The 25,797-nt window shown below is 37.6% G+C and overlaps 1 protein-coding gene across 1 annotated transcript in view; it reads left to right on the top strand.

Annotated features, from left to right (window-relative positions):
• The window catches only part of LOC109049700 (netrin-3-like), a 33,516-nt gene extending 8,872 nt beyond the window's left edge, over positions 1-24,644 (top strand). Inside the window, 6 exon segments of the mRNA XM_042714800.1 lie at positions 1,168-2,412; positions 12,435-12,623; positions 17,510-17,659; positions 18,649-18,702; positions 20,655-20,729; positions 20,869-24,644. Of these exon segments, the coding sequence (XP_042570734.1) occupies positions 1,377-2,412; positions 12,435-12,623; positions 17,510-17,659; positions 18,649-18,702; positions 20,655-20,729; positions 20,869-21,203 (1,839 nt within the window). The 5' untranslated portion in view covers positions 1,168-1,376 and the 3' untranslated portion in view covers positions 21,204-24,644.
• The last annotated feature ends 1,153 nt before the right edge of the window (positions 24,645-25,797 follow it).

Genomic DNA, 25,797 nt, shown 5'->3' with positions numbered 1-25,797 from the left:
TTTTTTTTTTTTTTTTCTTATTTTCTTCAATGCACTTCATTTGTATTATGGTATCATTGCAGTAACATCATTTTTTGAACATGGTCTTTTTGAAGTACCTTAGACCAGTGTTTCCCAACCTTTTTTAAGTCGCTGCACCCTTTGGAAATTTTAACAATTTGTGGCACCCTACAAAATTAATTTTGTCACAATACTTGAATTTCTCACTCCGAAAAAAAAATAATAAAGAACTGCACAACATACAACAACATAAAAATATACTTATATATATATAGTATTAAATTTTTGTCTATCATTAAATCAGTGGTGGGAATCTGTAGGCTAGTTTCTAATGAAGAGACTAATTTATATGACAGATTTTCATGTAGGCTTTTATTTAAACATTGTTTAATTACCATTATAACTAACTATCTCACACATTTTTGCTCACTCAGTGTATTTTTGATTTTACAGTGGGGTAATTTTGTTGCAGTCGCACAAGATAGCTTGATTTCAAACGTTGAATTGAATAAAAAATGACAAGTAAGCAGTCAGTAATAAAATAAGAACAAATAAACAAATTACTAATGATAGCACAAAAAAAATAACGATACAAATGAAATAAATTGCTTTTTAGTTTTTCAGGTAGGTCTAACAGTAGTTTTTTTTTTACCAATTATATCCAAATAATGTTTAGTCCTAGAAAGCTATTATTATCAGAACACGTGAGCATAACATAGCAGTTAGCAGATCAGTGAATGAGAGGGCAGCGTTACCAGAGTTGCCCATATACCACACCATGTTACAGCACAGTATACGGCTGTTGAGTGGACTTTGCTGTTCCGATGAGCATGAATGGTATATGAGCAGAGCGCACATGCATAGTGCGGGATAATATGCAGAGCGTCACACCACATGAAAATGAAACCTGAGTGGTGAACAAATTTTCAGCTGTAGGGATTTCGGTGCATCTCTAATTATTGGTGATATCAGAAATAGATATTATACAATAGATGCTTTTTTTAAAAAAATATTTTAGCAATTAAAAAATCCTAAAAAATAATTTTTTTACACGACACCCCTGCTCTCGAGAGATGGCACCCCGGTTGGGAAACACTGCCTTAGACTACTAATATAAATCTTATGGTGTATGAATAAAGTTGACATTTTGTGCCTTTCCATTTCCAGACACACACTGCTGAGAATTGGTCCTGGAAAAGTCGTCTATCCACTGGACATTTTCTGGCCGGGTCGTCTTACCAAGATATCACACGTACGCCAGTCTGAAGAGACGCTACAGCCATATTTGTTTATTTGACTTCCCCCTCTCTACCCATCCATCTGGATACGTTCCTTCCCTTCCCCATCCCACATTCATCATTCTCTCCCATGACATCATGAGGAGTTTTTGGAACTTGCTTTCTCTGATAACTCTGTATCATACTCTTCCCTGGGCCTCCAGTCACAGTCTGAACCCATTCGCCGGGCCACAAGTGACACCGACGGACCCCTGCTATGACGAGACGGGCGCTGCCCGCCGATGTATCCCAGAGTTCATCAATGCAGCGTTCGGCCAAGAGGTCATAGTGTCGAGTGCATGCGGCCGGCCACCGTCTCGCTCCTGCAGTATAGTGGAACGCGACGACCGTCCCGCTGTGCGCACGTGTCAGGTCTGCGACGCATCAGACCCCCGCCACGCCCACCCTGCCTCCTACCTCACCGACCTAAGCTCCGCCCACAACCTCACCTGCTGGCAGTCGGAGAACTTACAGCTCTCCCCTCAAAACGACCTCACACTCTCTCTCTTGAAAAAAATTTAGATAACACACACCACACTGCAGTTCTGTTCCCCGCGGCCCGAGTCCCTGGCCATCTATAAGAGCATGGACTACGGCCGCACTTGGACGCCCTACCAGTTCTACTCATCGCAGTGCCGTCGCATGTACAACAGACCCAACAAAGCAACAATCACCAAGCAGAACGAGCAGGAAGCTTTATGTACAGATGGACACACTGATCTCTACCCACTTTCGGGTGGCCTTATCGCTTTTAGTACGCTGGACGGTCGCCCTTCAGGGAAGGATTTCGACTCGAGCCCTGTTCTGCAGGACTGGGTGACGGTCACCGACATTCGAGTGGTCTTCAGTCGCCCGCAGCACTCTAGAGCTCTGCCCATGTCGGGACGCGTGAGCGAAGACCCTCTCGGGCCGCCCGGAACCCTGCCTACTTATTACTACGCGGTTGGCGACTTCCAAGTGGGCGGGAGGTGTAAATGTAATGGCCACGCCTCCAGGTGCGTACGAGAGAAGGATGGTAAAATGGTGTGTGAATGCAAACACAACACAGAGGGTCCGGAGTGTGACCGCTGCAAACCGTTTCACTACGACCGGCCCTGGCAACGCGCAACAGCGAAAGAAGCCAACGAGTGCTTACGTAAGTTGCACACAGACTGGTGTGTTTTTTTTAAAATGTGTTTTAGTTGTTCAGTCTTCGTTAGCTGTTTCAAAACATATACACAAAAAAACCAACAACTTAAAACACATCAAAACCACTTTACCTTTCAAAACAAAAATTTCACAAATACACTCATAGAAAATTACCTTTCAGACACAAAATTACACATTTACTTTTGCGACTGATCTTATTGCATTTGCATTTATAGGAGTTTCCATGTCAGACGCCAAATTTATGGGAGGAGAGTATTTAAATAAATGACATAACATGATTTACTAAGGTTTGCGGTAGTCAATTTACTGGTATTTGTGCTGTTATTTAACATAAAATGTTCAAAAAAGCATGTCTTAACCCATTTGCACTTGACATGGCTGCAGTTGTTGCTCATTTGCGCTGCTCTTGGTAAATTACTTTGATCGTTATGGAAATTTTCTGGCTGTTCTTTGCACATTGTCAGTAGATCACCTCACTTTCCAATCGCATCAACACTTTTATGAGATTGTGGTCTCATGCTAATTTGTCCTGTTTAGTAAATCTGGCCCCTAGTGAGCTGCCTTGCTGATTACTGCCTACATAGGTATCCTAAAGGCTAGTTCACAATAAGGATAACTACACTTATTAAGTTTTAATAATAATTACTATTCTATGAGTCCACACCACAGCTATAACGATTTTTTCAAGAACGACTTTTCAAGTTGATAAAAACACTGACAGTAAGAATCCACCCAACTTAAGAGCTTGAGCATTTAAAGTGCACTTTTCTGTGTAAATCAAAATAAATATCAGAAGCAGCACATTTATGCTGCTAACCTTTTGGAGGTGCTGTCTAGGTAGACAGCTCACTACATTTTAGAACAGAGCTACAGTATGATGTCACGAAATGATCTCTTGGCAAAAACGTGAAGGTTAATTCTCATCGCATCTCACATCTGAACTTGATTTATGAGCTTGACTTTGGCTGTATCGGTTTTAATGCTGGATACATTCCATTGAATACATACAGACTGACACGCGAGTGCAGGACAGAGATGTGTGTTTGTGTATGTCTGTCTTGCAGTATGTTAATCTTAATATAAACTTCTTCTCTTAGACCATGTCTGAAAAGCCCACGCTCAGAGCTGAACTCACTGACAGCAGTGTGAGAGTACTAGGTCTATTTCACACGTGTGTGAAAGCAGCGTTTATTTATTTTGGTGGTCATATTAACACTGAATTCACACCGGCTGCTGAAGCAGAGCAGTGCTGTGTAGCAGAAACAGAAGTGTGAGTGTATTTTTGATGGGCAAAATAATCAAAAATCAACCAAAAAATACAAAAAAAAAAAAAATCACCTATTTATCAACAAAGACTTTTTGCAATATAGGGTTTTGTAAAGCAGCACAAACACTTTCTGTTCAGTGAATCTGACTATGTAGCTACAGTTTATGAAAAATAAAATCAGTCAATTTATGTTTAGTTTAGTGTAAAATGTTTATCACTAACTACAAACCAACATTTGGTCAAAACTATATAACCCATATAAAGTGACAGCTTAATTTAAGCTAAAAATGTAACTACACATTCTGGGATAGATTTGTTTTTAAATGTACTATTTTATGAAATGAAATGAAATTAACACACAGTCCTTTAAAGTACCTCGGAATCATGAAGTACCCTTTACTGTACCATAGTAAAAATTAAAGTGCCATGGTTATCTGATACCATCAATGCACCAATCACAACACAGAGGTTTGTGTAAGTATTCTAGCAACTCCTGCAGATGTACATCTATCCATATGTTAAAGATCAGTAGCAGCTGCAGATATTCATCTTATCTTATCAGACGGCAGTATAATTGCTGAATGAAAAATTAGCCGAATGCTGTAAATGTATTCATCTTTTTGTCAGGAGAGATATATTGGGTTCAAAAGCTCCAGTTGGGCAGTCCTGACACTCCATTAGTATCACTAATGTCTCTCATAAATCTCTCTGCCTCGTCTAATTCTTCCTGTCCTTCTGTCTTTTTCCCCGTGTGCTTCTTTGAGCACAGAGTGTGAGAGTTTGCAGATAGTTTATTTTTCTTTCTCTTAATGAAATGCAGAATTTGATTGGCAGCTCTCTGTGTTTGTCTCCTCTCACCTCTGGCTCGGTCTCTCCTCGTGCCATCTGTTGTGGTTCGGTGGCCCCGTCTCTGACTGACCCCCACTACACGCTCCACTCCCTCGTTTTCTCGCCTCGACACACGCCAAGGACTCCCGCCGATTTTGTGCCCGACCTGGCAGTGGTTGAGTGTGATCTCGTTAAAATCATCCCCCCATTCAGCTGAGAGAACAAGGACAAAGAGATTAGCAGAGTTATAGCAGACTAATGAGCGGTCGACCACAAACGGAGGCTCTGACACTTAAATCAAACAGTTTGACTGTAGAAATGTGTTTGATGATTGCCTCTAAAACTAATACTGTTGCTATGCAGTTGCTGGGGTGTTCTGGGTGGCTGTTAGTGTGTTGCTATGTGGTTGCTGGGCTGATCTGTGCCATTAGTGCTTTGCTAAGCAGTTTCTAAGTGGTTGTTAGAGTTTCTTGCATGGATGGGTGTTTGAGTGTTTCTTTGTGGTTGCTAAGGTGTTCCGGATGTGTGTTTATGTGTTGCTATGCAGTTGCCTAGCTCTTCTGAGTGGCTGTTAGTGTGCTGCTATGTGGTTGCTAGGGTTTCCTAAATGTCTAACTGCTATGCAGTTTCTAAGATGTTTTAGTTGAAAGTGTGTTGCTATGTGGTTGCTGGGCTGATCTGTGTCATTAGAATAAGAAACAGAAAGAGCTTTATTGCCAAGTATGCTTGTGCATACAAGGAATTTGTTTTAGTGACATAAGCCTCCAGTACACAGAGACAACAACAACACACAGACAAAAAAAAAAGACAAATATTGCAAAATAAATCGGAAAATAAATTAATTGTATGAACAGTTGTGCTATAGATGATAATGGAATAGGATTGAGTAAGATGCAGGGATGTACTAGGATGGAGGGGTAACAAATAAATATAAGGATATTGTACATATTTATTGCATAAGCGGGGAACATTTAACTGTTCATGAGGTAGATTGCCTGGGGGAAGAAACTGTTCTTGTGCCTGACTGTCCTGGTATTTGCGGCTCTGAAGCGCCGGCCAGATGGCAAAAGTTCAGAAAGGGGTAACTTGGATGTGAGGGATCCAGAGTGATTTTCTGAGCCATTTTCCTCACTCTGGATGTATATAGTTCTTGAAGGGTGGGCAGGGGAGCACCAATAATCCTTTGAGCAGTCTGAACCATTCTCTGTAGTCTTCTGATGTCTGATTTTGTAGCTGAACCAAACCAGACAGTTATTGAAGTGCACAGTACAGACTCAATGACTCAGTGGAGTCAATGTGATTGTCCCACTTCAGGTCCTGAGAGATTGTGGTTCCCAGGAACCTGAATGACTCCACTGCAGTCACAGTGCTGTTCATGATGGTGAGTGGGGGGAGTGCAGGGGGGTTTCTCCTGAAGTCCACAATCATCTCGACTGTTTTGAGGGTGTTAAGCTCCAGGTTGTTAAGACTGCACCAGACAGCCAGCTGCTCAACCTCCTGTCTGTAAGCAGACTCGTCACCATCCTGGATGAGACCGATGAGTGTAGTGTCGTCTGCAAACTTCAGGAGCTTGACAGAGGGGTCTTTGGAGGTGCAGTCGTTGGTGTAGAAATTAGTGCGTTGTTATGCAGTTTCTACGTTGTCCTAAGTGGTTGTTGCAGTTGCTGACATGTTCTAAGTGAGTGTAGTGAGTTGCTATGCAGTTGCTGGGATGTTTTAGATCAGTATTAATGTGTTGCTATGCAGTTGCTGGGGTGTTTTGGGTGGCTGTTGTGACTATGTGGTTGCTGGGCTGATCTGTGTCATTAGTGCGTTGCTATGCAGTTTCTAAGGTGTCCTAAGTGCTTGTTGCAGTTGCTGACGTGTTATAAGTGAGTGTGTTGCTATACAGTTGCTGGGGTTTTTTTGCAGTCACTGGGGCGTTCTTGGTGAGTGTTAATGTGTTGCTATGCAGTTGCTGGGGTGTTCTGGGTGAGTGTTAATGTGTTGCTGTGCAGTTGCTGGGGTGTTCTTGGTGAGTGTTAATGTGTTGCTATGCAGTTGCTGGGGTGTTCTGGGTGAGTGTTAATGTGTTGCTATGCAGTTGCTGGGGTGTTCTGGGTGAGTGTTAATGTCTGGTGATTTACAGTCAATTGTTAATTTTTTGCTATTCATAATCTGTTGCTTTCCATGCTAATTTAAGTCAGTGTTAATGTGTTGCTATGCAGTTACTGGGGTGTTCTATGCTACTATGCAAGTCAATGTCAATGTTACTGGGGTGTTCTATGCTAGTTTAGGTCAGTGTTAATGTGTTGCTATGCAGTTGCCTAAGTGTTTTGGGTGGCTGTTGTGACTATGTGGTTGCTGGGCTGATCTGTGTCATTAGTGCGTTGCTATGCAGTTTCTAAGGTGTCCTAAGTGGTTGTTGCAGTTGCTGGGGTGTTTTGGGTGAGTGTTAATGTGTTGCTATGCAGTTGCTGGGGTGTTCTTGGTGAGTGTTAATGTATTGCTATGCAGTTGCTGGGGTGTTCTGGGGTGTTAAGTATTGCTGGGTTTTCTGGTGAGTGTTAATGTGTGTTCTGGATGAGTGTTAATGTGTGCAGTTGCTGGGGTGCTCTGGGGTGTTCTGGGTGAGGGGTGTTTAATGTGTTAATGTTGCTGGGGTGTTCTTCTTGAGTGTTAATGTTTAGCTATAAAGTTTCTCTGGTGTTCTGGGTGAGTGTTAATGTATTGCTATGCAGTTGCTGGGGTGCTCTGGATGAGTGTTAATGTGTTGCTATGCAGTTGCTGGGGTGCTCTGGATGAGTGTTAATGTGTTGCTATGCAGTTGCTGGGGTGTTCCTGGGGCGTTCTTGGTGAGTGTTAATGTGTTGCTATGCAGTTGCTGGGGTGTTCTGGATGAGCGTTAATGTGTTGCTATGCAGTTGCTGGGGTGTTCTGGATGAGCGTTAATGTGTTGCTATGCAGTTGCTGAGGTGTTCTGGGTGAGTGTTAATGTGTTGCTATGCAGTTGCTAGGGTGTTCTGGATGAGTGTTAATGTGTTGCTATGCAGTTGCTGGGGTGATCTGGATGAGTGTTAATGTGTTGCTGTGCAGTTGCTGGAGTGTTATGAGTATCTGAACACCCCAGCAACACCCTGTTGCTAGGTATGCAGTTACAGAGTTCTAAGTGGTTGTTAGTGAGTTGCTATGTGGTTGCTAGGGTAATATAATAAAGTGTATGTGTGTATATGTATGCCAGTCACAGCCACCTGCACAGGACACTGAAAAAATTAGTACTAACCATATCCTCATTAAACACACACATGCTGCTTCCGAGGATAAAAAAAAAACGCCACACAGAGCGTTAATGATATAAAGCTGTGACGCTGTAGAGAAACCCTGTAGAGATATGATTGTCTTCCTGTTTATTTGTTAGTCTGCCAACGATTATGTGTCTTGGAACTAGCTTGTCATTTTGTTTCTTTGCGTGCTACGATTCAAAGAGGATGCATTTGTCGAAGAACTTGCTAAAAAAATTGTTTGTGCTCTTGTAAAACCAAAGCCATCTAGAAATTTGGACTGGATTTCTATTATTTCCTGTTCAATCCAGCAGTATCTAAACAGTCTGAAAGATGCCTGTAAACCAAAAATACTAAATGCCACCTTTTATGTTTGGCTCGTCTAAACACATGTAACCAATTAAGTAAATTAATAAATAAAAGCACTCTCAGCACCCTATTACTCCATTTTATGTGAGCGTAAGTATCGTGACATTTCAAAACAAATATAAAGCATATAAAATGTAGCATTTAGTCAGAGATCTCCAGCATGAAATAGCGGCGGCGTGTCTGTAACTCATCAACGTCGCTGGTCTTGCGCTATAGTCCTGTGCCAAACCTTCAGAGAAGAAACTTCCAGCTGTTGCTGTTTCTGGGAGTTTCGAAGTGAGTCACTCTTCAGCGAGTGAAATGCCTGCTCAGTTGAATAGAAGTTTAAAAGATTAAAAACATGTCCGCCAAGGGCCAAGATTGACTTGACTAATCAAACATTTTCCTGTTTTTTTGGTTGTTTTGAATCACCATCCTGTTGTGTTTTTGAAGGGCCTGCCAACGAACCTGGCAGGATTCGTACAGTGTTCTGGAGATTGTTACTCATTTCACTGACATTTGTTTTATTTATTCATTATTATTTGTCCTTTTTTCCCTCCTATAGTGACAGGAAGATTTTAGTAAATTGGTTCATTCAGACATTTTATGTAAATCACTTCTTGAATTACATGAACACTTTTGTTCCGATGATCATCCGAATGAACTGATTCACTAAAATGAATCAGATTAACTGATTCATTTGAGGCCCTGCGTCGAAGACATTTTACACAACTTTTTATCTTTTTTTTTTTAGCTAAATATTATATATGTTTATGTATATGATGATCTCTACTGAGCATTAAACAAAAGATGACACACCATACTAGAAAGCACACCATATTAGTTGTATTTAATGTAAAATGATTTGTTTAATGCTCTCACCCTAATAGAGATTCTCATTGTTTTTGTGCCAAATAAATACTGTTGTGTTTGCAGAAAATAAAGTTATTGGCCATTCAGAGAAAGTAGCTGTTTCTTTTCAAGTAGCTTGTTTGTACTTTAAATTATGAGTAGCTTGAAGCTCGACCAGCTACAGTTTCAAAGCAGCTTCACTGCCAAATTGCTGTTTTGACTACACCCAACTCTTGTGTTATGACTTTTCCCCATTTTCCTAATTCTTTTGGAATCCAAAATCACTCACTTTTCTCTCGCAGGCAGAAAACAAAAGGTCTGAACAGAGACGTGAGACTTCACGACTCTTTCATGTGTGAACAATCTACACAACAGGAAACACCTGATCAATTAAAAACACCTGTGAGCCAAATGTTCTGATATTTATGCTCACATAAAACCAGAGATGGAATTTTAAATGAGCTGTTATTCCTAGCTGATAAAACATATGCGTGTTAAAACGTACAGGTGATGTTCTGTGCAAGGTGTTATTCTACGGTTTTGGTGTTTTTTATTAGCGGCGTTCACTGAGACAAGCATCACTATCACTTTACTTTAGGTTAGAGATTTGAAGAAACTCACTCAATTCACCAAAAAATGAAATTCTGTCATCATTTACTCACCCTCAAGTTGTTCCAAACCAGTATTAATGTATTTGATCTGCTAAACACAAAAGAAGATACTTTGAAGAATGTGGGTAACCAAACAGTTGATGGTCCCCATTGACTTCCATAGTATTTTTTCCATATTATGGAAGTCAATGGGGACCAGCAAATGGTAACAGCAGTTAGTATTTTTTATATTGTTTGACCGTACAGCGATATTAGTATAATTACAATTAGTTTGTACAGTTAATTAATCATATTAATTTAGACATCATAATCCAAAACATATGTAGAGTTATACATGTCTGTGTTCTAATTTTCACTACATTAACTGTAAGATGTATGGCGTTTACAGAAATGTGTTTCTGGGTGTAGTTCTGTGCATACCTGTAGTGCACGCTCCATCAAACTAAAGTTTCTGCTCTACATAAATGAATTTGGAGCTCTGGGTTTGCTCTAACCTCAGGTTAATAGGTTTGAGTGCTTTCAGCTGTGTTTGGAAAGCTCTTGTAATAGAGGAAGGGTGCCACTGAGAAAGACCCTTGGAACAGCTTTAGATTAAGTACCACGCTCAAGGCACAAACTCAGCGCTGAGAGATAACACCAAACCTGCGCTCGTTTCCAAAGCCTTCCCGCTCAATTCAGACTCCATCTGGATACGCCCTAGAAGGTGTGCACATTTAGACCGTATGCTTTAATAATTCAATCTCTGTCTTGTGCGTATGCGTGACTGTGTAGTGCTTTATTTGGGTGCGAATGTGTGTGCTTTTTTTGTCACACGTTTGGAATTTCATTTGGAGAAATGCACACACCCTTACAACACTCACAATCACACACATCGCCTGCAGACGTTTATCGAGCTGAATTTGCTGTAATCTCACCCTGTTGACTTTAGCCCTGAAACCCCCCGAAATTACATCCCCTTTCCGTGAGCCCCGTCACACACACACACACACAAACAGAGCAGCAGATGGTGTGTGTGAGGGAATGGCCCGAGCAGGTTTCATTAACCACAGAATTCCATACAAATTGGCCCTGTAATAACACACACACACACACACACACACACACACACACACACACACACACACACACACACACACACACACACACACACACAGAGACAAAGTTAAACACTGAAATGAAACAGGTAGGCATTTCAAAGATAAACCCTTTTACTTTTTAGAGCAGATATTTGAATATAATATTATATAATGGATATATATAAAATTCAGGATAAAGAGTGTTAATTCAAGATATTTGGGAATTTTATTACTCTCTATTGCAAAAACTGTTCCAGTTTACCTGATATATTTCTTTATTTAATTCTATAATAAATCATATATGCAAATATTGTATAAAATATTGTCTCAAAATTACATACATGTACATATGTATTTATTGTATTATATATAAATATATGTCAAATATAAAATGTACATCCAAAATAAAAGTTTTGTTTACGCATAAATGTATATATGTAGACACACACACACATCACACACAAATACTCACACATTTTATATTATCGTTCGGATACACACACATAAACCACACACACATACACACACACACACACATACACAAAACTTTATTATTGGATGTGATTACCCAATCATTTGACAGCCATAATATATATAATATATATATAATATACATATATTATATTTATATAATATAAATATTAATTGTATGTGTATATAAATAAAATACAATATACACATATAAAAAATAAATAATTAAATTATTGTGTACATTTTGTCTGGATCTGTGAATGCTATATCTGTGAAGTCAACATGAAATCAAAATACTTTTTTTTAATTCAAAGAAGCAACTATTAAAACAACTATTTAGTTCAACACTCTGAAAACTCTTAGAAATACATCACATCAAAGAAGTAAAATGGGTTGCAAACTTTGTTTCATGTTGACTTAAAAAAATAAATGTTCAGTATATATAAAGAACCTTTTTTGGACTGTATAGAGTTCTTGAGTTGCTGTATGTTTCTTTGAATAATAACCCCCCTACAACACTAGCGCTTTAAAAAAAACAAATAACTCTACCTACACTCACACCTATCACACAAACCACTCTTTTTTTTTCGACCATCGAAAATGAAGACTTTTGAAAACGCTGTAGACCCCGTTTTAGTATGAAAACTCTGGGGTTGCGTTTCAGTGTAAACGGACCAAAACGGAGACTTTTGAAAACGATAGCGTGGCTGCCCACATTTGCTCTGCGTATCCTTGATGACCGTGTAAACAATAACATCATGCGCATTGTTGTAACTATAGATGTATAGGTAGATTCCTCATTCGATCGCTCCAAGCACGTACACGTGTCCGTGATCTAAATAATAGGGAATCTACCTATTCATATCTATGGCTGTACCTGCATGAATGGTCACGTGACGTGTGTTTTAGGTTGTGTAGTGTAAACAGAGATCGTTTCTGAAATGCAGCGGAAACGCCAGTGTAGACGAGGATCGTTTTTATTCTAACACTCCATTGTAAAACGAAAACGCACTAGTGTAAACAGGTCCTAATAAGGTTTGTTTCATTGCAGGTTCCTCAGATCAGTGTTTTGCTTTCTAGTTTCTTTAAAGCACCAGAACACAGATGACTTACTTAAAATATATAAAACATTCCTTGTGGAGATCTAAAGCTTCTCCTGTAGTGTTAGACTGTAAAATCTTTTTACTGATATGGTATGTCTCAAACCATCATCTTTTTGAGAAAAAACATAATATGCACATATGCATGAGATGTAACTTCAATTGATAACATATTCACCCTGTCTTTCTTTATAGCATGCAATTGTAACCTGCACGCGCGGCGCTGTCGCTTTAACATGGAGTTGTATAAGCTCTCGGGCCGTAAGAGTGGAGGAGTGTGTATGAACTGCAGACACAATACCGCCGGACGCCACTGCCATTACTGCAAAGAGGGATTCTACAGAGACATGGGCAAACCCATCACACACCGCCGAGCTTGCAAAGGTATGACACTCGTTATCTTTTACTGTTAGATCTACAGTCAACATCAGATATTTATGGAAGCCTGTTTTCACCACTGAATAAAAAATAAAAAAGGTAATTGCGACTTTTTATCTCGCAATTCTGACTTTTTTCTCACAATTCTTAATTTTTTTTCCTAGCAATTCTGACTTTTTTCCTCATTATTGCGTTATTATAAACTCGCAATAAAAAAAAAAAGTCACAATTCTGAGAAATAAAGTCAGAATTGCGAGATATAAACGATTGTGAGAAAAAAGATTTCAACTCGTTATTCTGAGAAAAGGTCAGAATGGCTAGATATAAAGTCGCAATTCTGAGAAATAGTTGCCATAGTGAGATATAAACTCGCATTTGCAAGAAAAAAGTCAGAATTGCAAGATTTAACCTCATAATTCGGAAAAAAAAAAGTTGAGAGTTTAATTGAGAGTTTATATCACTCAATTCAGAAAAAAAAATCTGAATTGTGAGCTGCAAACTCACAATTGCTAGAAAAAATCATAATCGTAAGATAAAGAGTCGCAATTACCTTTTTTTATTTTTATTCAGTAGCCGAAACGGGCTTCCAAAAAATAGTTATGTCTATACCTTTAAAAAGTGATTTTTGCTTTTATTCCTTCACCTCTAAACTCCAGTGAATCAAAATTGTTTGTTGAATTGCATTATCATAGTGTTTGCAAGAAGTCGCCCTCATTTACAGCAGCTGTGTGTCATTCAGCGCCCCTAGTGGCAACATGCAAAATTACTAAATGAATGACCGTTTCCAAACAGATTTTCCCTTCCGCCATCCCAAACAGTTTTGGACTACTCAAATAAACAGGACAATGTTTTATTGGTTAATGTGTAATGGGCCACTGTCAGATCACTTTATGCTGTTTACAGAACCAAGAGCTGTCACAGAGACAAGTATACAAACAATTTGAAAAACTTTGAAATTCAAATGTGATTTCTGAGGACATCTGTCAAGTAATAGCAACATGTTATGTGTTGTGTTCCAAAAAATCACTTAAAGCTGTTTAAAGTACTTACACAAGCCTTTATACATGATGGTATACACGATTTTCATACATTTATGTATTATTTTTGGGCAGTGTTGTTCATGTAGTGGGCTCATGTGTTTATTAAAAGCTAATAATTAATTAAATCACAAAAATGTAAAATGTAAATAAATAATTATTTATACTTATAATTATAAACTAAAAAATAATAGTTTTGTTCATGTAATGAGTTCATGTGTTTATTAAAAGCTAATAATTAAATCATAAAAAAATTATATTTAAATAAAAAAATTATAATATATATTATACTTATAATATAATAAATAATTGTAAAATAAAAACAATCAACATAAAACACAATCAGATTTACTTGCAAGCCATTTGACCATTAACCGTGAACATGCAAATGTGTTGTTAAATTATTTGAAATATTATCTTGTGCATCTTCAAGTAAATATATTAAGTCAAAGAGGTTCGGCTGACAAAAGAGTTTGAGAAATCCTGGTCTAGATTTTTAACACTATTTATTTAATTTTTGACCTTGAAAACTGCATGCAGGATGTGTTTAAACATGGTTTTACAGCTTACTGTGTACATAAGAGTCACTTGTTTTTATTTTCTCACTATGACTCATTTTTAGGGTTTAAAAACATACTGTTTATTTATGGGTGAAAAAATGTATTTATGTGTGTAAAATGTTTAATGCACTGTTTTCCAGCTTGAAAACTTCCACCCAAAATCAGTAGGGCACACACACACACACACACACACACACACACACACACACACATATACATATGTAATATATATATATATAATATATATATATATATATATATATATATATATATATATATATACATAAATATATATATAAATTTAAATCTAAAAATAGAACACAGTTCATAAAACCACACCAGGGCCGGTGTGCATTGGGAGCAGCCCTTTACATGAAGCTCGTATATCTGCTGCCGTCACACCGGCCAAAGCAAACACACATCAGAGTTTGAGAAAAATTGAAGTGTTTGGATAAAAGATGTCTTGTAAGTTGAGAATTTCTGGAAGGAAAAGTCAGTCCATAAGTAGAGGGGTTTCTGTAAGTTAAATTGCATGCAGCATGAAATATCTTGTTTCCTACGAAACTATCAATAATTCTGCTTTTGAGGCTGCTGGAAATATGTGCAATTTCTGTGCCAAGTTGAAATTTATTCACCTGGATCAGTGATAAGGTTTATATGTGCAATAATTAACAGTGATGAAGTGTGTGTGTGTGTGTGTATGAAATATCATTATTATTAGTGGTGTAGAGTCCTATGGGTTTCAGTGACATGGAAAACCCAGATAGAATAATGGAATCCAGTCATAAAAATGGAATTTACAGTATAACACAGAATGTCTTGGATTTTGGCAAATGCTGGAGGAATAAGTCAAAAGTAGGACTATAAACGTAAATGGAAATATGGCCTTGTGTCGTGAATATTAGCTCAAGCTCAAAAGACTGATATTTAAATATGAAGTCTGTAGTTCTGCGTGTCATATACACACAGACTGAAAACTCTTCACAACTACTCGTCAAAATAAGTTTGTTTTAACTAGAAAAATTATGACAGAAATATGAAATAATAATAAAATTGTTATTGCATTTTAACAGTACAGCTTTTTTGCAGCACTTGCATAAAATGTATATTGGAGATTGATTAAACTGTTAATGTTTTATGCCTTTATTTGACTATCACAGTTTTTCATAATAAATTAGTATAAAATCATTCATTCAGATTTAAACAAACTTTTATTTCAAAAAAATAATAAAAATGAAACATTTCACAGGGCTGTTGTAAAAATAGTCATAAATTATAAAATTATTAAAATCTTATGAGTTAAATTGATTAGATATGCTTTTTGATTATTAAAAATTAATGAAATCATTAAAATGTAATCTAGAAAATTACAGAAAATATATAATTTGGGAAAAATAATAAGAATAGATTTCTTAGGGCCCTAAAAATACATTTTTGTTAAACTTTTAATAAATTGCTGTAAAATTGTAACACTAACATTAAGCCGTAATCCAGAAAAAAAAAAAAAACAATTTATTAGGGCCCTAAAAATGTCAATTTATTAAACTTTTATTAAATTGCTGTAAAATTCTAACACTAAAATTGAATTTCTAAAATTAAAACAGAATCCAGAAAAATTCAAATGGAAAACAAACGGAATCCAGAAAAATTGGGAACCAAGCAGACCACCTTAAGCATCACAAGTGTCTGACGTTTGCTTCCATAAATTGTAAAAGTCTAGTTGTTTCTGCTGCTCTCTGCTGGTTTGAAATGACCTCAAGAGCATTAGGTTGAGTGTGCTGGTAACGAGAACCAGTGCTGATCTTGCATGTGAGTGTTTGTGGCTTCCTGAGCCTTTTTGGAATGACATTTGTACTTAGACTGAATGAATGTGTGTATGCGTGTCAATCAGGTGCTCTTTTGTTGTGCTGTCAGTGTTAATTTGATAATGCCCATGTTGAGTGCTGAGACTCTTATCAGCGTTACTGTGATACACCACCTGAGAATTCTTTAAATTCCACCTGCACACACACACACACACACAGATGAAGTCACAGCTCGATCTCTGGACCGTCCAGCTTCACCTGCAGCTGCCACAGCTGTTCAGACCTTATCTCTGTGTGTGTGTGTGTGTGTGTGTGTGCTCTTTAAGAGTCTCAACACAGAGAGGAAACACATATTTTCGCATCAGTGCACATACACATGTATACACATGCTTAAACATTAGAAAGGACAACACTAATACACACAAAACCATCATTAAAATTATAAAACTGTTCACTTTTTTGCCCAAAATCCAGAGTTACTGGTAAATCAAATATAATATAAAATCAAATATAAAAAATTATCAAAACTAATACAGGCAAAAAACTAACAAAAATGACAAAAACACAAAACAATATTACTAAATCTTTAACTAATATAAAAACAGGAAATATAAAATAAAAACTAATTCAAACAACATTTATAATAGTATCTCAGTGACACTAAAGTAATACTGGTCTATAAATGAAAATATGATATTGAACATGAAAAAAAAAGAAGAAAAAAATATTTTCTTTTCTCAGAACTTGAATCTGGATCACTTCAGTGAACTTTCCATTCACACTGTTAACAAATATTAGCCTCAATATTTAGAAATAGACAATGGCAAAATAAATTTCACTTGGAGAATTCACATGCAAGACCAAATTTCAAACTGCACTGAGACACAGCAAATGTGAATTCAGATAAATTATATTTATTTAATTTAAATGTATTAATGATAATTGGTTAATTAAAATTTTATTTAATAATTAATAATTATTTTATTTCATTTCATTTGTCACTTCATTTCATTTAATTTTGTTCCCATAATTTTTTTCATGCCATAGTATGGATAACTAAAAATGGATATATTAAAGAATAATTAGATATAGTAGTGTAAGCACTGGTAGTGTAAGCAGCTCTTGGTCTTGGCATCATAACATGATGATTTCTGAACGGGCCGTTTTTTTTATTGTGAGTGTTCGAGTATGTTAGGCAGTACATGAAACCTGTTTTCCATGCTGTGACTCTTTGTTTGTTGTTGTGGAAGACTTCGGTTACTAAGTGTAATTCCTGTAATTCAGCCATCTGACTTTAAATGAGATATTCTGAAATGAGATATAGCAGTGTGTGTTTGTGTGTGGTTACGGGAAGTGTGTGTAACAGATTGAGTGTCATGGCAATGTTTACGGGTCCAGACGGGGACTAAGGCCATCATTTGGACTTCCCTTCTGCCCCTGTGCCAGAGCTGATCATCTCTCTCTCTCTGTCTCTCTGTCTCTCTCTCCAGCATGTGACTGCCATCCGGTGGGAGCTGCAGGTAAAACGTGTAACCAGACGACGGGTCAGTGCCCGTGTAAAGACGGGGTGACTGGCATCACGTGTAACCGCTGTGCTAAAGGGTATCAGCAGAGCCGATCGCCCGTCGCTCCATGCATTAGTGAGTGACACACACACACACACACACACAGTTGTTTATCAGTCTACCTGGAGATGTATTATAATCTTATATATTTTTTTATAAAAACAGTGACTAATACTAACCCAAACTGACACCCAACCCTGACAGAAAAGTTTTTGCCTTACAAAAAAGCATAAAACACCAAATTAATAGTGTGATTGTAAATAATAAGTAACCGAAATTAAAACTTTTTTTTTTTTTTGTGTTCACGTGGAAGACAAAATTGCAAATTGTATTGAGACATGAAGTAAATGTGAATTAATGGAAATTAAAACTATTTATAACTTACTTATTTTATGTAATTTATTTTAACTTAATTTTAAATTCAATTTTATTTTACTGTATTTTTTGGTCACAGTGTTATTCACAAACTTTTTGTCACGTCATAGTTTGGATAACTTTACTAATGTTATAAAAATATATTTCATATATTATAAGAATTTTTCTAATTCAGAATCTCCCCAAAGCGAAGTTTGGTCAGATTTATCTCTTTTGTCCTCACACTATAAACAAGTATGTACTTCTATGTGTATCCTGGTCTTAAGTGAAATCTTATGGGTCTAATATCCACATGTGTACTAAACATCAGATATTTTCTGATTGTCTGTGCAGCTTTGTCTGGAAACTAATTGCATCCTGTCCGGTTGGCACACTTTGATAGATGTGATGAACTTTTAGGGACAATTTTGTCTTCAAAGTACAGCATATGGTTAGCTATCACACATAGTAAGGTAGCAGGTGTGTTAATCACAGTCTGTCAATCAAACACCTTCTCCACACCTGCACATTTAGTTTTAAGTGCATTCATTTGGTGGACGCTTTTATCCAATTGACTTACATTGCATTCATGGTCTACCATTTATCAGTTCATGCATTTCTTGAGAATCAAACCCATGACCTTTAGTGCCAAATGTACTGTTTGAGCTACAGGAACGCACGCTGACGTCATGCGGTACTGTGTCTTTCAGAAATCCCTGTTATAAAGCCGACGGCTGTGATCAGCACTACAGAGGAGCCTGCAGGTAGGTGCACAAACACACACAGACACATTCAGGACAGAGTTTAGACAGAGGAAGTAACGCTCACTTTTGTGTGGCGCTTCGCTCTGTAAAACTGGTGGAGAGGGGCGAAGAACTTGCAATCTGTCCTTGTCATGAGTGAAAGTGAAACAGAGGTGTGGGTGTGTGAAAGCAGAGAAGTGAAGGAATTGTGTGTGTTTTCAACAGCTCTTCTGGGTCAATGATCACTTAACACAGTGTGCCACATGAGCGCCACACACACACACACACACACACACACACACACACACACACACACACACACACACACACACACACACACACACACACACACACACACACACACACAAACTAAAGTCATGCCAACTATTGCAAACACTCACAATACCCTGTTGAAAACACCAGGAAAGGCTTCCAACTAGCTTAACCAGCAAGTGGTCCTTGGTAAACCAACTTTACCAGTTGCTAGTTGCATGCTAGTTGACCAGCATTTGCTAAATATGCTAAATAGTGTAGATATGCTGGTCCAGCAAAAACCAGCCTGAAACAGCACAGATAGATAGATAGATAGATAGATAGATAGATAGATAGATAGATAGATACAGATGCATCTCAATAAATTAGAATTAGAATGGTGTGGAAAAGTTCATTTATTTCAGTAATTCAATTAAAATTGTGAAACTCGTGTATTAAATAAATTCAATGCACACAGACTGAAGTAGTTTAAGTCTTTGGTTCTTTTAATTGTGATGATTTTGGCTCACATTTAAAAAACAACAACACCAATTCACTATCTCAACAAATTAGAATATGGTGACATGCCAATCAGCTAATCAACTCAAAACACCTGCAAAGGTTTCCTGAGCCTTCAAAATGGTCTCTCGGTTTGGTTCACTTGACCACACAATCATGGGGAAGACTGCTGATCTGACAGTTGTCCAGAAGACAATCATTGACACCCTTCACAAGGAGGGTAAACCACAAACATTCATTGCCAAAGAAGCTGGCTGTTCACGGAGTGCTGTATCCAAGCATGTTAACAGAAAGTTGAGTGGAAGGAAAAAGCGGGGGAAAGAAAAAGATGCACAACCAACCGAGAGAACCGCAGCCTTATGAGGATTGTCAAGCAAAATCGATTCAAGAATTTGAGTGAACTTCACAAGGAATTGACTGAGGCTGGGATCAAGGCATCAAGAGCCACCACACACAGACGTGACAAGGAATTTGTCTACAGTTGTCGTATTCCTCTTGTTAAGCCACTCCTGAGGCATCTTACCTGGGCTAAGGAGAAGAAGAACTGGACTGTTGCCCAGTGCTCCAAAGTCCTCTTTTCAGATGAGAGCAAGTTTTGTATTTCATTTGGAAACCAAAGTCACTGCACCTGTTTACCAAGAAATTTTGGAGCACTTCATCCTTCCTTCTGCTGACCAGCTTTTTGAAGATGCTGATTTCATTTTCCAGCAGGATTTAGCACCTGCCCACACTGCCAAAAGCACCAAAAGTTGGTTAAATGACCATGTTGTTAGTGTGCTTGACTGGCCAGCAAACTCACCAGACCTGAACCCCAGAGAGAATCTATGAGGTATTGTCAAGAGGAAAATGAGAAACAAGAGACCAAAATCATCACAATTAAAAGAACCAAAGACTTAAACTACTTTAGTCTGTGTGCACTGAATTTATTTAATGCATGAGTTTCACAATTTGAGTTGAATTACTGAAATAAATAAACTTTTCCATGGCATTCTAATTTATTGAGATGCACCTGTACATACATACATACATACATAAATAGATATATACATAGATAGATCTAGATAGATAGAGTTCATTATTCAAATACATTGTTGAGTTTAGGCTTTTTGAGTTAAGTGATTTAGACACATTTTAGTGTGTTATTATAAAGAGTGTATTCACAGTGCATTTTAATTCTAATTGAAAAATTACTGTGTTTCCAGATTGTGACTCATACTGTAAACCACTGAAGGGAAATCTCAAGATAAACATGAAGAAATACTGCAAAAAGGACTACGGTACAGTTCCTTTATCATTCATTCTGTCCTTTCCTTTCAGTCACTGTTTATTTGAGAAGCATTTGTTATGATTTACTGCAAAATTGAGCTATTCGTTGAGCGTATATGTGATTTAACGTTCTCATGTGTGTGTGTGTAGCTGTCCAGGTCAGTGTGTTGGACATGGAGACCGTCGGAGATTGGGCCAAATTTTCCGTCAGCCTGGTGTCTGTGTACAAGAGCCGCGGAGAGCCGCTGAAGAGAGGCAATCACTTGCTGTGGGTCCATATGAAGGATCTGGCCTGCAAATGTCCGCGGATACACATGAGCAAACGCTTCCTCATCCTGGGCATGAGCGAGGGCACCGCGAGCCCCGAACACCCGGGACTGCTGGCCGACAAAAACAGCCTGGTCATTCAGTGGAGGGACATTTGGACTCGACGACTGCGCAAGTTCCAGCGCAAAGAGAAGAAAGGCAAGTGCAGCAAAGCATGATGGGATGGCAGGGAACTCTTTATTATTGACCACTGTCCTGTGTATGCGGGAGACTGCGAACTCTGCGTATTGTCGTTTCCAGTGCGTTATTTGATGTCGTCCTGTTGGTCAGCCTTCTAAAGGGACCGTTAAAAAGACTGTTTCTAATCACACACCACTGAATCTCACACACACACACACACACACACACACACACGCTGCAGTTTGACTGAGCTGCACACGGACTGATTCCATTTCCTCTCCAAGCCACAATTTAATCAATCAAATATGAAATATGTCCTCAAATTACAAATCACGGGAACGATTCTGTCCGCATCTGGTTTGGTTTCTTCTAGTCTTTGTGGCCTTCATCAGATGTTCACTCTGGTGTTCACCACATGCTGCTCGCTTCAGTTCTGAAAACCTCAAAATCTTCATCATCATCATCATCCTCAGCCTGGATCATTTCACTTTTGAAGACCTTATTAAGCACGCTCATATCTGTGGGTTGTGTGGTACATGTGGATTATTTAATATTGAAGGATCTAGTGCAGAACAGAGCGAATGTCCATTAGCATACGGAAACGTACTCGGCGCAAGTATGCAAATGCATGAATGCTTGGCACTGGCATTGGTTTCGTTGTGCATTTTTAACATGCTTTTTTGAGTTACTGTGGCAGGAACAAATATCTGTCATTAAAGAGATATTTCACCCGCAATTCAACCAAAATGAATATTTTGTCATCTACTCACTCTCATGTTGTTCCAAACCCATAGTATGTTATTCTATTCTGTGGAACGCAAGAAAAAAATGTCCCTCTTTTCCACATAAAAAACACTCTGTTAAGCTCCACAAGATGACAAAAAAACATTGTCAAATCTATTTAGAGACTGAATTAAATAAGAGCAACTTTGAGAAGATTATTAGTGAATAATGACTTTTTAAAGGCTTCATATGGCTTCAGAAGATTTGGATTATAGTCCATAGGAGTTGTATGGACTACTTTTGTGTGTGTATGTGTGTGACAGCCAAAGTTTTCAAATATTCTCCTTTTGTTTTCCATGAAAAATACTAGTGTATGAGTTTTGAATGACATGAGGTGAGAAAACTGGTAATGGTTGATCAAATTTTGGTATCCTTCTTAAAGGGATAGTTCACCCAAGAAACTAAAATTCTCCCACCCTCCAAACCTGTATGTATATCAAATATGTTTAATCTCCTCTGAAAGGATGGATTCATAGTCTAAAGCTAAAAATTGGGACTTGCCAAAGTCTCTGATTTTCTATTATCAACTGTTATCAACTCCTTCAGACTGTAAATTGGGGGAAAAAATCGGGGAAAAGGTTGTGTAGTGTGTGTTTCCTCTGCCAGATTCTCCTCAAACTGTTGCTTCAACATTTCAATAGTTGATCTGAAACAGAAAACTGACTGTAGAAGAAGACTATGCTAAAGAATTATGTTTATGCTAAAGAATTATAACGCCCCTTGTGGCAGTGATGACAATAGCTTCATGAATTGGATTCTGATGCATTTCTAAATCTAATGACGTGAAATTGAGTGTGCTTGCATACTTGTATAGAGCATGTTTCAGGGCCAATGCTCTGTCCTAATGTTTCTCTCTCTTCTACTACTGAATGTCTCGGTTTTTATCTGCCGTCTGACCGTTTTAAAAGACAAGACAAAGACGAGAATAATGACGTGTAGTCTTCTTGTTTGCATCTCTTACTGTGAGAAAGTGTCAAACAGACATATACAATGGGGTCTTTGTATAGTTTAAGACTGCTTGCTTTTTTCGTTTTTTTGTTTCAAATGCATTAATTTGCATTGAACATTTTCAGACTTTAGTGATATTTGGTGTGTCTCTCTGCAGTAGCTAACATGAACAACCAAGACCACGTTCTCCAGTATGATAAAACTGATAATGGCCACATTTATCAGTCTATCAATACTAGAAATAGTGCCAAATTTTAAATATCGCTTCTACATTTTACATCTCAACTTGGCTTTTTGTGGGGTTTTCACTCTTGAAACTCCTCTGTTTATTTTTATAGTTAAATAAAAATGACAGATTTTAATCTTTTAAACTTTCGGACCTCAGTATATCTGCATTGTATGGTGTACAGTACAATAATGTGTGTTGTGTCGGTAATATTACAGAGAAATGAAGGAAAATCACAGTAAAGGAATAACTATAGATAAATTCCTGCTCACTATGATCATTTATAAATGTATTTCAGTACAAAAAGTTTGTTTTACACTGTCTTTGCTGCATTAAGAAGTAAACGGCCCTTTTTATTGATAAAAAAAAACAACAAAAAAAAAAACGCCTGGTTCCACCTAACAAATAATTCTAATTTTCTGAGAGAGAGATGAATGAATAAATGAATGTAAATTGTTAGGATTAACAGGATTTTTATTATTTTATTGTCTGTATGTTTATGCAAAAACAAGTCTTTTTATGCCAATGTTAAACTAACAGGAGAGTTAACTGAAGTAGTGTTAAAATGTAAATAAGCGATCATAGATTCACTACATTTAACTCTCACACACATCATGATGCACACTGACCTCAGAATGTGCCGTCCACTGAGTGCCAGTGACAGGACAAATACATCAGTATATATACATTTTATTTCCTTTTTTTTTTGGATTTCACACAATAAAAGTCCTTTTCAAATACTTGGACTAGCAATGTGTACGGAATGGAATACTATTAGCAAACTATCATATTGTTTACATCCATAATAAATACTTTTTTATTCACTCAAAATTAATAATGTGATAATATTCCATTCCGAATGCTGCCAAGTGCTCTGCACACTTGTGCATGAACCCCACAATGCAATGCACTCAACTTGACCTTCCATTTACAGTAACAAATGCACCGGAATTAATAAAACAGATTTTTTGTTATGACCTCCTGCACAAGATTGGTTTAAAAATGCAAAACAACCAAGATGACAACAGGACGCCCTTTGCATAATGATGAGAATGTTTCTGTCACATACTGTATAAAAAAAAAAAAAACAGTTGACCGAATGCTGTGTATGTGGGTTTTTTATCCAAAGTGACAAATCAGAATAACACAAGCAGAATCGATTAACCCGAGGGATGAAACTGCCGTAACAAACACTAGAAACTAGTATGCCATCCTGAACCTGGCCTAGGTTGCAGAGAGGCCTTATTAATGAAGGAAATGTCATTTCAACAGCAATTTCCATTTTTGTTTTACTCCTGGAAGTGGTTTGGATGAGAGACTATAAACATATAAAAGCTTTCCTGCTGCATGAGCAGCGCAGATTACCGGTTTTAATGACTCTGATGTCATTAAGTAAATGAACAATTAGAGAAAGACGTGCAGAAGGTTGCTCTTTCTATGACTGCTTGTGCGAATGTATTTGTGTTGTGTGCAAAAGTTTGGGCATCGTTCCCGCAGTTCATGTTTGGGTGATTCAGTCTGGCATTGGAGCTTTGAAGAAATGCAGCAAATAAAGATAAAAAAAAGCAACAACAAAAAACAAAGCGGGTTCCACCTTAAAATAATTCTTAATTTTCTGAAGGAGGAATGAATGAATAAATGAATGTAATTGTTGGATTAAAGGATTTTATTATTTTATGGGTCTGTATGTTATGCAAAAACAGGTCTGTTTCCCTGCCAGAGTGTTAAAACTAACCCGGAGACCACGGTAACTGAAGTGTGTTAGAATGTAAATAAGCGAAAAGCGATCCTAGATTCAATCCATTTAACTCATCACACACTCATGATGGCACACTGACCTCATAATGTCCGTCACGAGTGGCCGTGACAGGACAATTAATATCAGTATAATACATTTTATTTTTTTTTTTGTTGGATGTTCACACAATAAAAGTCCTTTTCAAAATACTTGGATAGCAATGTGTACGGAATGGAATACTATTAAGCAAATATCATATGTGTTTACTCCATAATAAATAGCTTTTTTATTCACTCAAAATTAATAAGGTGATAATATTCCATTCGAAATGCAGCCAAAGTGCTCTGCACACTTTGTGCATGAACCCCACAATGCAATGCACTCTCAAACTTGACCTTACCCATTTACAGTAACACATGCCAAACGGAATTAATAAAACAGATTTTTTTGTGTTATGACCTCCCTAGCACAAGATTGGTTTAAAATGCAAAAACCCAACCAAGATGACAACAGGACGCCCTTTGCATAATGATGAGAATGTTTCTATGTCACATACTGTATAAAAAAAAAAAAAAAAAGTTGAACGGAATGCTGTTGTATGGGGTGTTTTTATCCAAAGTGACAATTCAGGAAAACACAAGCAGGGAATCGATTAACCCTAGGGATGGAAAAACTGCAGTTTAACAAACACTAGAAAAACTAGTATGCCATCCTGACCATGGTCCTAGGTTGCAGAGAGGCCTTATTAATCTGAGGAAATGTCATTTCAACAGCAATTTTCCATTTTTGTTTTATCTCATGGAAGTGGTTTTGGATGAAGTAGACTATAAACATATAAGAAGCTTTCCTGCTGCATGAGCAGCGCAGATTACCGGTTTTAATGACATCTGATGTCATTAAGTAAAATGAACAAGTAGAGAAAGACGTGCAGAAGGTT

Source organism: Cyprinus carpio, chromosome A24 (genome assembly GCF_018340385.1).
Source record: "Cyprinus carpio isolate SPL01 chromosome A24, ASM1834038v1, whole genome shotgun sequence".
NCBI lineage: Eukaryota > Metazoa > Chordata > Actinopteri > Cypriniformes > Cyprinidae > Cyprinus > Cyprinus carpio.
This window is presented reverse-complemented; position numbering and strand designations above follow the sequence as displayed.